The sequence below is a fragment of the Malurus melanocephalus genome, unplaced genomic scaffold (genome assembly GCF_030028575.1).
Source record: "Malurus melanocephalus ecotype Western Australia unplaced genomic scaffold, MMel_1.1 scaffold_22, whole genome shotgun sequence".
Taxonomy (NCBI): Eukaryota; Metazoa; Chordata; class Aves; order Passeriformes; family Maluridae; genus Malurus; species Malurus melanocephalus.
In genome coordinates this window covers 3,342,156-3,355,241 of record NW_026623254.1, presented here as the reverse complement: position 1 = coordinate 3,355,241, position 13,086 = coordinate 3,342,156, and the positions used below count along the sequence as shown (strand labels likewise).

At 49.2% G+C, this 13,086-nt stretch overlaps 1 protein-coding gene across 1 annotated transcript in view; it reads left to right on the top strand.

Annotated features, from left to right (window-relative positions):
• Positions 1-13,086, top strand: part of B4GALNT3 (beta-1,4-N-acetyl-galactosaminyltransferase 3) — a 63,022-nt gene that overhangs the window by 35,754 nt on the left and 14,182 nt on the right. Inside the window, exons 2-8 of the mRNA XM_057390078.1 lie at positions 2,696-2,799; positions 3,473-3,550; positions 10,091-10,186; positions 10,717-10,807; positions 11,662-11,762; positions 12,127-12,194; positions 12,716-12,794. Of these exons, the coding sequence (XP_057246061.1) occupies positions 2,696-2,799; positions 3,473-3,550; positions 10,091-10,186; positions 10,717-10,807; positions 11,662-11,762; positions 12,127-12,194; positions 12,716-12,794 (617 nt within the window). The remainder of the gene's footprint in view (positions 1-2,695; positions 2,800-3,472; positions 3,551-10,090; positions 10,187-10,716; positions 10,808-11,661; positions 11,763-12,126; positions 12,195-12,715; positions 12,795-13,086) is intronic.

The window sequence follows — 13,086 nt, the reverse complement described above, 5'->3', positions numbered from 1 at the left end:
CGTAGCTCCTTTGTCTGCTCTGTGCTTGGCTGATGTGTTAGGTAAATATTTGTTCAACACAGAGAATTGCCTCCCTTTCTTCTCTTTTCCAAGGGTCAAAGAAATGTCAGCCATTGGCACTTTTGTGCAGCCAGGTTTCTGTGCTTGCTGGGAGGCAGGCTCTGTGCCAGCCGTGGAGCAGCCAGAGCGGCTGGCTGTGCTGGCCAGCACCCCTTCCCAGAAGAGGCAAGTTACTGATGCTTCGTCCTGAGCTCATTCCACAGGGCACTGAAGTACTGAGTTTAACAGTGAAACCAAATAACCTCTCCCCTCTGCACARAAGAAAATAAACCTGCTTCTCTTGGTGTCGCCCCTCGGTGGATGTCCACGGGAGAACGGACTTTTGTTGCCTTTTTTTTTCCCCCCCTGAGTTCCTTGATTTGTCTCTAGCCAGCTGGGCTTCAGTGATCCTTGTGGGTTCCTTCCAGCTCAGAATATTCTGTGATTCTGACTCTATTATCTGAAAAAAAGCCTGCTGTCTTCTCCCACTAGAGAAGTATAAGGAGTATTAGTTTAAGGAGCCCTAAAGTAGCAAGTGCTCGACATGAACTACAAAAGCAGTTTCAACCCCATTCCAAGCGGGGCTGTGTGTCTGATTGCAGGACACTCACAAACTGGTTTCCGCTTCATTGCTCTGAAAAAGGGGGAAGCTCGCCAGTTACACATAAAATTATATAAGGACAAAGGAATTTCTCCTTTTCCCCATGACAGTCAGTACTGAAGCACAAGATGTGCTTAGCTACATTAATCAGTAGATTACTCACCCCGTATCTGAAAAATTTTCTTCAGGAGATAAATAGTGACCTTGATATTTTTAGTCATAAACTGAAACGTGTAACTTTGAATCAGCATCTGGGAGTGGCAAGATCTGGATCAGAAATTTGTGACTGTTCAGCATCTAACAGGCCCWGAATGAAACCCACACATACAAGCCAACACCCACATCAGGAAAGCGGGATACCCTAGTTGCCTCTGAGCCATGTCTCTCACTTGAATCTCTGACTACTTTCCTGTTTTTCACATTTCTTGCACTTTCTTTTTGTTAGTTGTCCCCTTTGAACAGCACACCATAGGAAACAGCTTCAACATCGTCACTTTCTGCTCATTTCTGCCAGACCCTGTGGGAACCAGGTTTGGGAACAAGGAATGACAGAATTTTTCAACCCTATTTGTAGTTGTGATAAATGGCTGAGAGCTTAACGCAGCTGTGGAGGGAGATCTGGCAAAGGGCTGTTTGTGAATTCTAGTTCCTGGGCTGGTTTGGGGTTTGCTTTGGCCTCTGTGTAGCCCAGAGATGTTTGGGGGATGATCTAAGCTATGTGGCTTATAAAAGTCCCTTCCAAATCAAATGGATGGAGCATGCTCCTRCCTAAGGCACWGTGAGTCTCCCATGCTKCTGGGCAAGGTGTAGGTTGGTGGGGTAGGTGAAGATGGCTATGCTGACTATGAAACAGCAAATGTTTCCCCATCAGTGGGCTGTTCTTCCCCTTCAGAGCATGTTCCTGCCACTTCTGGCTGTAGGAATAATACAGAAGGCTCAGACCATCCATCTAAACACTCAGAGCTGAAGCTGTCAGGATGGTTCCCTTTATATACCAAGGCAGCCAACTTCTTTGGACTTCCTGGAGCTTTGGGGATGACTTCCAATTCTAAAGGAAATGGGGAGAGAGGCTGGCTCCACTCCCTGTTGTGTGGGTATCGAGCTGGTCAGCCACCAGCCTGGGGGAAGCCAGGGCTGATGGAGATTTTGGCACTTGCCCCTCACACTGGGAGCTGTTGTGCGGCGTGGGCACAGCGCTGAGCTGCTGGCAGGCTGGTTAGTTGCTGACTATGTGCCAAAATGTTTATCAGATCTGAAAACCACATAGTGTGAGSCACTGTAGCATTGCTGAGAGGTCTGAGCTCTGCTCACCAGCGCTGTCTCTTTAGTAATGGGGGCAGCAACACAGTTGTGCTGCATCTTCTTGTCTTTGTCCCTGGAGGTCAGTGGGCTTTGGAAGGAAATCAGAGTTGATCCTGACTTCTGGATTGAGCAGAATGAGAGGGGAAGGGGGTTTCAAATGAAGTTGCTTTGAATCTGGAAGGTGACGTCACTTGAATAACAATGTCCTCGACTGCGTCACTGCCAATGTTTTAGGTGTTGCAGATGAGTGTCCATAATTTCCTTCAAGAAAAGAAAATTGAAGCTTTTATTGTGAAAATAGATGCATATAAGAGTAATATGCTTTTGAGGGTTAAATTAATTAGTAATCTAATTATTTAGATAATCAGTCCTGTTTTTCTCTGGTACTACTAGTTGATGAAAATTGATGTTCTTTAGTTTGACCACTCGGGTTATCTGAGTTATTTAAAAAGAAGTTCCCATTCCTGTGGTGATTAATGAAATCTCTGACATACATTTTACAACTATGATGAATCATTAATTTAAGTATTAAATTAATAAGAAGGAGGGAAGAGCTTTTACRGAAGATAAAGGCAATTCTCTCTGTGCCAGTCTGCCAGCTCCAAGTAACATAAACAGCGCCTGGTCTCTGCTGGACCATTTCAGAGTGTTAGAGATCTGTCAGCCTTGTAAAGACCAGTTTATTCTGGTGACTGCTGCAGTTTCTGTTTTTATCCTGTTCTCTTGACACCTCTTTCTGTTTCCTCTGCACAGGATATAAAAGCTGGAGAGAGCTTGCTAAGGTTCTGTCAGACACCAATGTTCCAGGTGGGGACCCAAGCCTTCAGCTTGACTATCCACAGRATTTGGGACACCAGGTGAGGAGGCTTGGGGTGCCTTCTGAACATTTAGGATGGGCCTTCCTTTCTGATGCTGGGTCCAGGAGACATTTCTCTCCTCACACGGGAAAGAGAGCATGCTACAGGGCAAAATCTGAGCTGACTCACAGCAATGTGAATGTACAATGACTCCACTGTAGTCAATTAAGTTATTTTAGGTGTGCTAAGCCGCAGCGGTGGGATGAAGCTGGCTGGGTTTGTGGCACAGGAAGGCAAGATAGAAGCAGAAGTGAAAGGTCAGGAAAGAGTTTGTTGCTCTCCAGTGAGGCACATCTCAGTACTGTTGACTGAAGGCAGTGCTGGAAGAACTATTGCTCAGACATTTTTGAAACACGGATGGGGGAAAAAAAACAAACTAGAGAATGACCTAAGTTATAACTCTGTGCTAGCAAGCAATTATGAAATACTGTCATCCTTTTCCCTCAGTAGTTCAGCATGGAAATATGCTGTCAAAAAAGCCAGGGAGCATTTCACCCTGTTATGTCCATGATAGCTGGGCTGTCCTTTGGAGCTTGAGAATTTGTTTTATTTTTTCATATATTCTTGTGACCATGTTTGAGCCCTCTGGTAGAGCTTGTATAGAACTCTCCTGTACATGTCAGTGCCATGTAATTTATCAGGCTATTTTGACTTTCCTCTGCTTGTATTTCAGATCCAAGAAGTGCAAAGAAGTGCGAGGAATAAATCGAATTATGCAGCTGTGGACAATCCTGTCCCATGGATGCCAGAGGTAGGTGCCTTTCTCCATCATTTTGTGTGAATGGGGTTACAGTTAGAGACCTGTACAGCAAAAATGAAAGGCAGGGACCTTTGCCTGGAAACTAATTCACTTTACTAGAAGTCCATTCCCTATCACCTTCTCCCTGGTTAATGACACTTACAGACCTGAGTAATCATCTCGAAGGACTGGAGTGTCCAGATTCCAGATAATTTGGTGTTTCCACCRGTCATTAAGGCACCAAGCACCCTCCCACAATTGCCTGAGAGCAGGCAGCCCACTACCTTCCTGAAAAGAGAAGTTTATTCAGGGCTGGGGTGAGGCCCAAGMATTCAAGAAGCAAATACGTGACTATGGCACACAGTAGTGTCACACTCTGCTCTTGTTCTGGCTTTTGCCATCCCACCCCTGCATGTCATAYGTGGAGATTTCTCCACTTCAGTGGCACTTCCATGAACAGAGACCCTCTCTGGTGACCCTTGCAGACTGGGGTAAACACTCCTTTTGCTTCCTTCATGGCTCAATTATTCTTTCCTCCCCTGTTCCCTTATCTCATCATTCCTCTCCAGATAAGGGAGCAATGCAGACTGCTTCTAATGAGAGGGACACCAGCCGGGGGRCATTTAGTTAATGGAGCCAGCTCAYGAAATTCCTCAAGGTGATTAGAGACCTGTACAAATTAAAGGGCCTCTGTGGCTCTGCTGGGGAGCGAGCAGGCTGCGGGGTGTGCACTCAGGACTGCAGATCTCACTGSTGATAGAGGGAGAGTGTATCCATCCAGCCATAGCAAGGAGCAGTTCATGTCCCTGCAGCTTGAGCCATGGCTTTCCTGGAAGCAGCCAGCACCAGTCCCCATCCAGTGCCCAGAACCAGRGCAGACCACTGATCTGTTCTGCATCTGAGCATCAGCTCTGCTGTGCTGATTCCTGCTGGAGCCTGGGCTCTTCCTCCAGCTGCAGGGCTGTGCAGGCAGGGCCACCTTCCAGATGAGCAGCTGCTGGCCAAGAGCAGGGCTGCTGCTGTGTCCAGGCATGACCGAGCATTTGCTGCTTCCCTCTCCCACAGCACTGGGCAACACAGGCTCTGCATGGCATCCCCCAGCTTCTCTGAGGCTTTGCCCTGTGTCTCTGTTCCCCTCCCTGGAGATTTCTCAAAAGCATGTGAATCTTTGCCAGCTGTGGTGTGCAATGAGCCTTTACTGGTCAGAGGTGCAGGTGCTGAGGTGCACACTGTGGCCTGGATGCTTTTCTCTTTGGCTTTATAAGACAGAATTTCCTGGCCTTGCTGCAGCACTGTCTGTACCCAGTACAGGGTCCCCTTGACTGCACACACAGGCCAGTGGTTTAGCAGTACCAGCTGCAGGACAYAGAGAGAAATCCCCGTACACAGCTCTGTACAGAGCTGCTTGCTGYCCTCTTAACCACCAACTGCAATTTCTCTCAGCCTGGGGATTAAGTTTTTCAGTGACTCTGCCCAAATTAATTACCCAGGGTCTATAATCCCATTGTGCCCTTCCCACAGCATCGCTAATAACTTAATTGCAGCCTGATTCCTGGGGCGAGGGACACCATGTTGCCTCACACAGGTCAGGGAGCTGGGCTTTGTTTGAATAGAGAGGCATATTCCTGACAAACATAAATAATTAACYGGGTTGCAGGGTGAGCTGGCACCCAGCATTGCCAGAATAGGACAGGTTTCAATTTTCCTCTCTCAGTTTCAGGATATGGGATAGGCAGCTTAAGTCWTCAACTTTGGATAATGTGGGTGGGAAAGTGTGCTCATTGGAAATCCCTAACTGAAGTTTTGCTGTGGCATCTGGGGGAGAGCAGGGTTCAGCCTTGCTCCTGGTTCCTCAAGGTGTCCATGCACATGATGATCCCTTTCCTTACTGTCTCTTCCAGAGCAAAGTCTTCCAGCTCCCAACATCACCCACTGCCTCCTCAGGCTGGGGAGATGTAGGGTATTTTGTTTCATCAATTTAGAAACGTGCCTGGCTATCATCAGGGTGAACCTGCACAGTGGGAACATGAATGTCACCATTTGACACTGCTGTAGGCGTGGGGGAGGATTTTCAGAAGAGTGACTGGTTAGCAGGATTGTTCTCATTTGCTTCTGCAAAAACACCTGCTCAGCTCTGAGAGGAGAAAGGTTTGGGCAGTGCTGGGGTGCATTTAAAACATCCTTTGCTCCTTGATGTCTGCACAGCCTCAGGATGTTGTTCTCTCTGAAGGGAAGTTTGAGGGATGTCCAGGAGCACAGCCCATGCAGGCAGTACCTGTGTAATTGCATAGGTGCTGCAGAAACCAAAGGATTGTGCTGGAGTGCTGTCCTCCAGTGCTGCCCTAGGAGKAAGCATCCTTTCCTGAGAGGATGGAAAGCAAAAGTGATTCCTGCTMGCTCTGTCTCTCCCCATGTCCCTTCCTTGTCTACTCGTGCCCGTGTAGACAGGGGGGCTGTGTTGCTGACTTGTCTTGATGGATTCCCACAAGTGCCCAGCACAGCAGAGCGTGCAGCCAAGCCCAGCTGCTGGCTGCTGAATGTCACCCAGTCAGGAGAGCAGGGCCAGGCAGGAGGAGGGGCTGCAGCCACTCTTAGGAGACAGAAGAGTCTTATAAACTCAGGAGTTTCGAGTTGGCAGCACAATGTCGCCTTTCTTCCCTGGCTCAGGCCCTCTCTGTGCCCTGTTTATCATTCCCTGGGCTGTGTGCAGCTACGCAGCTGATTTGCCTCTGTGATGCCAAAGCCGCGTGGGATTAAATTAGGAAAGYCTTCTCTTCTCCATCCTGCTCCAGTTACAGGGCAGGAGGTCATGTCTCTGCTGCTGCAATCCTCTCAGTTTTGCAGCTTGCCCTGATCTTTCTTCCCTTCCTCCTTGCCGACCTCCCTGGGTGTATGGTGCCACCCCCAGATAGTTTTGGCATGACAGGTTTTGGGCTAGGAAGAGRTCTGGGCTCTCTGTGTTCTTGATCYTTCTCTGTGGTCTGTTTTTRTAGCAGGGGCTGATAATCTAACATTTCTCACTWGGARGAAGTGGAAATAYCAAAGTCTTTTACTGCAAAGACAGGGTTGCAGGCAGACATTTCAGCATGCTCAGTGGGAAGGGTCAGTGCTGGGAAGGATGGGATGAGCCACGGTCCCCCAGCCCTGGAGGGGCATCAGTGCCAAAGCAAGGGCTTGGCCCAGCTCTCCCCTCCCTGCACTTGCAAGGGACAACACTGTCACTGTGCCTGTGGTGCTGTGCTCAGGAGGGTGTCAGCCTGTCTGGCCCTCTTCACGGAGAAGAACTCCTGTACTGGGCTCCAGGGCACACTCACACTGTGCTGACAGTGCCCTTGGTGTGTGACCTGTGCCTTGTCTGGGTCTCAGCTGGGATCCTCCACTGCTGCTATTTCAGCAGGGTGTTAAGCTACTGGGGAGAGGTGTTGGGACAGGCAGAAAGCTGAGGGTAGGAGCTTCTAAATGGGAAGGCACAGATCACCTAAAACCAGTTACCACTGGAATCTCAGACTCGTGTCTTCTATTCCTGGTTCTGGCCAAATCAGTCTATTCAGAATTCTCACAGCAGATGTTAAGGTGAGAAGGGGAACTTAACTTGTTGCTTGCTAGGTCCTAAATGTCCAGCCCTTTGCAAAACAGGGCCAGGTAGTTCCAARCTGGGAAGTCAAACATAGTAACCATGTTTCAGAATAATTTTTWAAAAARCATGTTTTAGAAAATCCATTGACGTTTCTGTGTGCATGAATTGGGAATGGTGGTGATGTTGATCTATAACTGCAGTGTGCAAAAGCCCCAAGTAGGATATTTTTCTGACATGATCCATGAGAGGATACTTGTATAGCAAGCAGAGGAATTTCTCAGCTGCCTGTAATGGGCAGCCATGAATTGAGTTAGAGGGAAAGAGGTGATAGAGTTTCAAAACAGCTGCTACACTGATGGCTYATGGGGGCCTAAAATTAAAGCCTAGCTCAGTTTTCAGTCCCAAAGCAGCWCTTTGGGCAGCCAGCACTTATCTGYCAATAATGTTCTTATTTTCCCTTTAAGAGGAAGCAAAAAGTGAGTTAAGCAATTGTAACTCAGGAGAAAATCTGTTGATTTAGAAAAGATTCTAAAATCGCRTGCAAGAAATGCTTGTTATTTACCAGTTAATTATTTCTAGGGCTTTGAGTGCAGGAAAGCAAAGTGATCTCATTAACTCTCCTCTCAGGAGGCTTTATAAAGACTTTGGATGCAGGAGTGTTGGATCAAATAACTCAGGAACCATCTCTTTTAGTACTGATGGTGCACCTTGTGCAGTGGTATCTGCCTTACTTTTTAGTAGTCTGCCCTCTCACTAATCCTGCCAAACTGTGCAGTAAAGTGTTGTATTGCAATGGGACTGGSCTAAGTTTTTCTCTGCAAACATTTRAGCAAGTTTAGCCAGTCTTTTGGAATTTCCCTCACAAATATCTGGTTTTGCATTTGGGTTACCCCATGTCAGAGCCAGCCCAGCTTTCTTGCAGTCCCGAGCTTTGGGAGCATCCCCTGGTCTGTCTTTGTCAGGAGCGGACTGCAATGCCAGCCTGTCCACGGTGTGGGAGTGTTGTGCTACATTTGATGGAGCTCTGAGCCTGCTCTCTGCCGTGTGTGAGCAGTTATCTGAAAAGAAGCAGCAGCATTATTTGTGGATAGCAGCAGACTTTTTCAGAACTCAGTTTCTGGCAGTGACTCCCTGTGGGAGCCCAGCCTGTTCCTCTCACTTCATGTTCCACAAGAAACAGCAGTTGTCATTGTTTGATTTGGCTGAGAAAAGCAGTGTAAGACCATTGGGTGGGAACCTGGATTTGGCCAAGGGGCACGGGACTGCAGAGCAATTAAAYTGCAGTTCTGTGTTTGTCACACAGTGATTTATTTGTATCGCAAGTTCCTGCAGAGTCCCGACTTTCTCTTGGCTGCATCCATCGCCCTGAGCCCTGTCTGTCTCCACTCTGATTTTGTGCATTGCTCTGAGGAATTACATCYACTTTGTCTCGCTGCTTTTCCTCTTGTCAGAATCTAGGCTGAGGGAATTCAGCAGAGGAGGGAAGAGGAGGAGATGTTGGTGGGGGAACATTGTGGGCTTGCACACATCCATCAAGCCCTGGCAGTGAGGACACCARTGAGAGAGGGCTGATGAGAAACCACTCCAGAACAGCAGTGGTTTTGAATGTGCTTTGCCTGGCAGGCAGAAATGGCTTTCACATGCACGACTAAAGTCCACAGCTGGCAAGGAGCATTACTGGTGCAGAGCCAAATCTGCTTCATGGCTTTCCTTCAAGCCAAGTTTATTTCAAAAACACACCCCCAACCCACCATCCTGGGGAAAATAACTCTGTGAAGAAGTTTCTCTGCCAGGAGTGCACGGAGAGGTTGGACCCTCCTCCACTGCGCTACTTCAGTCCTGCTAGAGTCTCCCCAGCAAAAACTTAGAATTTGCTGCCATCTGTAGACATTCGGGTGCTGTTCAGGCCGTTTCCCCAGCCCTGCTCCCACAGCCCTTATATAGGCAAGACAGCCACAGCACAACCTCCCCGGTCCCAAGGCAACCTATTCCTTTCTTCAGCATTTTGCCATCTAAGGTAGCCTGTACTGTCTCTGGCTTATTTATTCTTCACTGTTGGATGCCAGTCCYGTGAGGAGGTTTTCAGCATCTGGCTCCACTGTTTGCAGGCAGAAAGCTTGGACTTTGTTGAGGGACAGACAGTGATTCTCTTCTGAACGGCTCTGACAAAAATTATGTCTGTCCTTTGAGGAGTGTGTTGCTGAAGTCCCACAGTGGCCAGCAAGCTTTTCCCAGCACAGCTGTGCTCCAGGTCTCAGCTGGACAATGACAACTTGTCCTGACAGGGCTGGCTGTGTAGTGGGGACCTGTAGTCACACTGCACACCCTCCTGTGCTGTCTGGGATGGAACCCCCGCTTCCCCCAGTGCTTCTATGTCTCTGCAGGCACATGGAGCCCATGCTGCCTGCTGACCTGCCTGTGCTGCTGCTCCCCACCCTGATGGGGCTCCATTTCCCTGTCCCCACTGTCCTCTGTGAGCTTTACCTCTAAGACCTTTTCTGAGAGGGTGATCTGCCATCTCCTGTCCCTAGGGAATCCCCTCTTCCTCAGGTCAGGAAAAAAGCCCTGAGATGGTGAGGGAGTCCAAAACACTTTCTTGGAGAACATCAGACATTGCATCATGGGGRGCTGTTGCCACCCTGCAGTGTTTTCCAGACCATGACCTCAGAGCACGGCCCTCTGCTTAAACCCCTCCATGATGGAGTGAACCCCAGCCACTGAGATGTCTGAGTGACTGAGATGTCCCAAGCATTGGCACAGTTCCCTGGTGCCATTCAGTCATGTGGGCGAGTCCCTCACCCTCAGCAGGTGAGAAGGAGGGCTCTGCACCCATATCTGCTGCAGGCCAGTCCATCGTAGCAGAGGAAGATTCCTTCACTCTCACATGCTCTCCAGTACTGGGGCCATGTCCAAGGCTGGGGAGGGACATACGGGATGGATGCAACAGTTCATGATGTCCCCCTTCTGCCTTCTAGTTCCAGGGCCAGGCCAATCTACACGTTTTTGAGGACTGGTGTGGCARCTCCATTGAGCAGCTCAGGAGAAACCTCCACTTCCCCCTCTTCCCTCACGTGAGTAAGACCATGGCGTGCACTGTCCTGCGCTTCTCCAGCTTCCCCGGTGGAATATCCCTGCTCCCTTCACGTCCTGTTGCTATCTCCCTCTGTCCTGCTGTTTGTGAAAATCCACCACCTCCCTCTCCACCACCTCTTCTGTCCTCCTGCTGAGGGAGCAGGAAGCTTTCACAAGGGTTCAAGGGCAGCAGCTCTTCCGCTGCACGGGGGAGGCTCATTTCACACATGCTGGCCTGCCAGAGCTCAGACAGGCTGAAGGAGCCCTGTTTGGTKCTCTCCTCCCAAGTGGCTAGGGAATGCCACATCCTGTCCCCACCATCTCAGTGGCATCCCCCATGCAGCTTTTCCCTCCCTYACTTCTTATTTGGTCTGCTCTTTCCCTCTGCCTCCATCACATCCCACACCCCATCCTCCTCTCAGAGAAAACCTCATTCTTCCCTCTGCCCACCTGCCCCAGAGTTTTTCATTTTCTCCTTCTTTCTGTCACATCTAAAATTATTTTTATCATTTTTTCTTCTTCCCTTCAGACAAGAACTACGCTGAAGAAGTTGGCTGTGTCCCCAAAATGGACCAATTAYGGTCTCCGGATATTTGGCTACCTGCATCCTTTCACCAGTGGTGAGGGTTCTGAGTGCCTTTGCTTATGTCTCTTGTCACCTTTCCTGTCCTCCCCTCCTGGTGCTGAACCACTGGTACCCTCAGCCTGGCAAGCCCAACACCAGGTCCCTCAAGTGGGTGGCATGCGTGACTGACYGTGGCCTCGGCGTGGCTGGGGACACATCTGCCTCCCTTGTAGGGTGGAATGGAAAAGCACAGAAGAAAGCAGAAGGGAAGTGCTAGATAAATAACAATGCTGTTGTGAATGCACAGCCCCACRAACAATCCCTTAGCTTTTCCTCCCTCCCTCGCATGGCCAGGACTGTACATGACATCACTGATGTCCCGGCTGCTCCCCGGGTGCATGAATGCCATCTGACAGCAGCTGACATCTGTATCCCCCAGCTGCACGCCTCTGCCCCGAGCAGCCTGCTGGCACTCACCCTCTGTCACGGGCCCTGGCCTGCAGCTGCCATCCCCGTGACCCTGGACAAAGAGTGAGCCTCAAGCACCTCTGTCTCCCTCTGTGGCTCCATGTGCACATTCCTCCATCCAAACAGAGTCTCACACCAAAATTTGCTCTGGAAACAACAGGGTTGTCAAGGGAGACTTTGTATAGACTTCTTAGCTTTCCAGGTCAGGTGAAGCCAGTGCRGGAGGGATAGTTAATCTGTCACATCTGTAAAGTTTGTTTTCAGTCACAGCAAAGTTAAGAGAATTCAGAAAGGTTCAAAGGGGTGAAGGTTGTAATATCAAAAGGGAAGGTATGATCTCACCAAGAAAAAGGGCAAAGACAGCATTTTAGAGGAGCAGGATCTTTTCTGTGCACAAGCCCTTACCCCAAAGCCCTACTTACTCCCTCCATCTCTCAACAGGGGAGTTTCAGTTTGCCATTGCTGCGGATGACAATGCTGAGTTCTGGCTGAGTCCAGATGAAAAGCCCTCTGGTCTCCAGCTGCTGGCCAGTGTAGGCAAGGTACAGTGCACGCTGCACAKCTTCTCCCATCGAGGCTTTAATGTTTCTGTGGGAACAGAGACCTTCCTGGCTTACTGCTTCCTTGGACTACCTGTTCCTCTCCCTGCCCAACTCCAGACAGCATCAGTACAGATGCCAGACGGGTATGGCATGTGATACCTTAARCCAGTTACATATTGGTAGTGCTATTGAGAGTCCTTTGTTCAGTTAAGGGACTTAAATCTGTCCACAGCGGATGGGTTTCACAGATGGCTTAACAAGAATTGGAGGGAAGAGGGAGCTCAGTTTTCCCTTTTTGTCATTGTCAGTGCAGTAAGAAGGGAAGAAATCATCTTAACTAGAACTATCTTCTGTCTCTTCACAGACAGGGAAGGAGTGGACTGCACCAGGAGAATTTGGGAAATTTCACAGCCAGAAGTCAAACATGGTGAGGTGAGTGAGCGAAATCCCTCACTCCCAGCCACCTCTGCACATGGCCAGGAAGTCACGAGGACAAGGAAAATGCACCCAGGCTTGTCCTGAAGAATTTAGCAACACAGAGAAAGGGATTACTCTGGGGTATTGCCAAAGCTTTGCTGATTTACTGCAGGAATGCAACACTGGATTTTTCTTCCCTGGAGCAATCARCCACCAGCACATCCAGACTCCTCTATATGAACTATATCCCGAGCTTCCTGCCTTGGAACTGGCCAGATTTCCCAGAAGCCAAAACCCAGCAGGAAAGACTGAAAGGGAGTTGTTCAGAATTAACTGAGAAGGGTCTGGAGTGCTTCAGGTGCACAAGGGGAGCTACTTACTTCAGTGTCAGCATCTGGATTTTCTTGACAGCCCTCACCCTGCTTACCCTGAGAATTATTTTGTTTCRTGGGTGTGGTTGCTCTCCACTCACTGTCTGCTGACAAGCTGAGAAATGCTCCTAATGCTCCTGGTGACAGACACCTTGTTCTYCACAGGTTGTCAGCGACAGGCAGGTACTACTTTGAGGTGCTGCACAAGCAGGATGACAGAGGAACAGACCATGTGGAAGTGGCAGTGAGTCTGTGCAAATGGTGRTGCTGTACATGTGTCCCCACGGAGTTCGGGAATTACGTTTGTGACATTCCCCTCTTTTCCCAGGCCACAGATCCTCATTGCATGAGATGTAGCTAATCCCTTCCAGAGCCCTTACCTACTKCTGTGTGGGATGGTGCTGGCCATGTGTCAGGACCCCTTCCTCTGCTAGCTTGGGAGAGATCTGCCTTCTCTGGCCTTTCCTGTTTTGGATGTGTCCTGGGGGAATCTCAGCTCATTCCCAGTCTCTTTCTGCTAGGTAAATTTTGTCCTA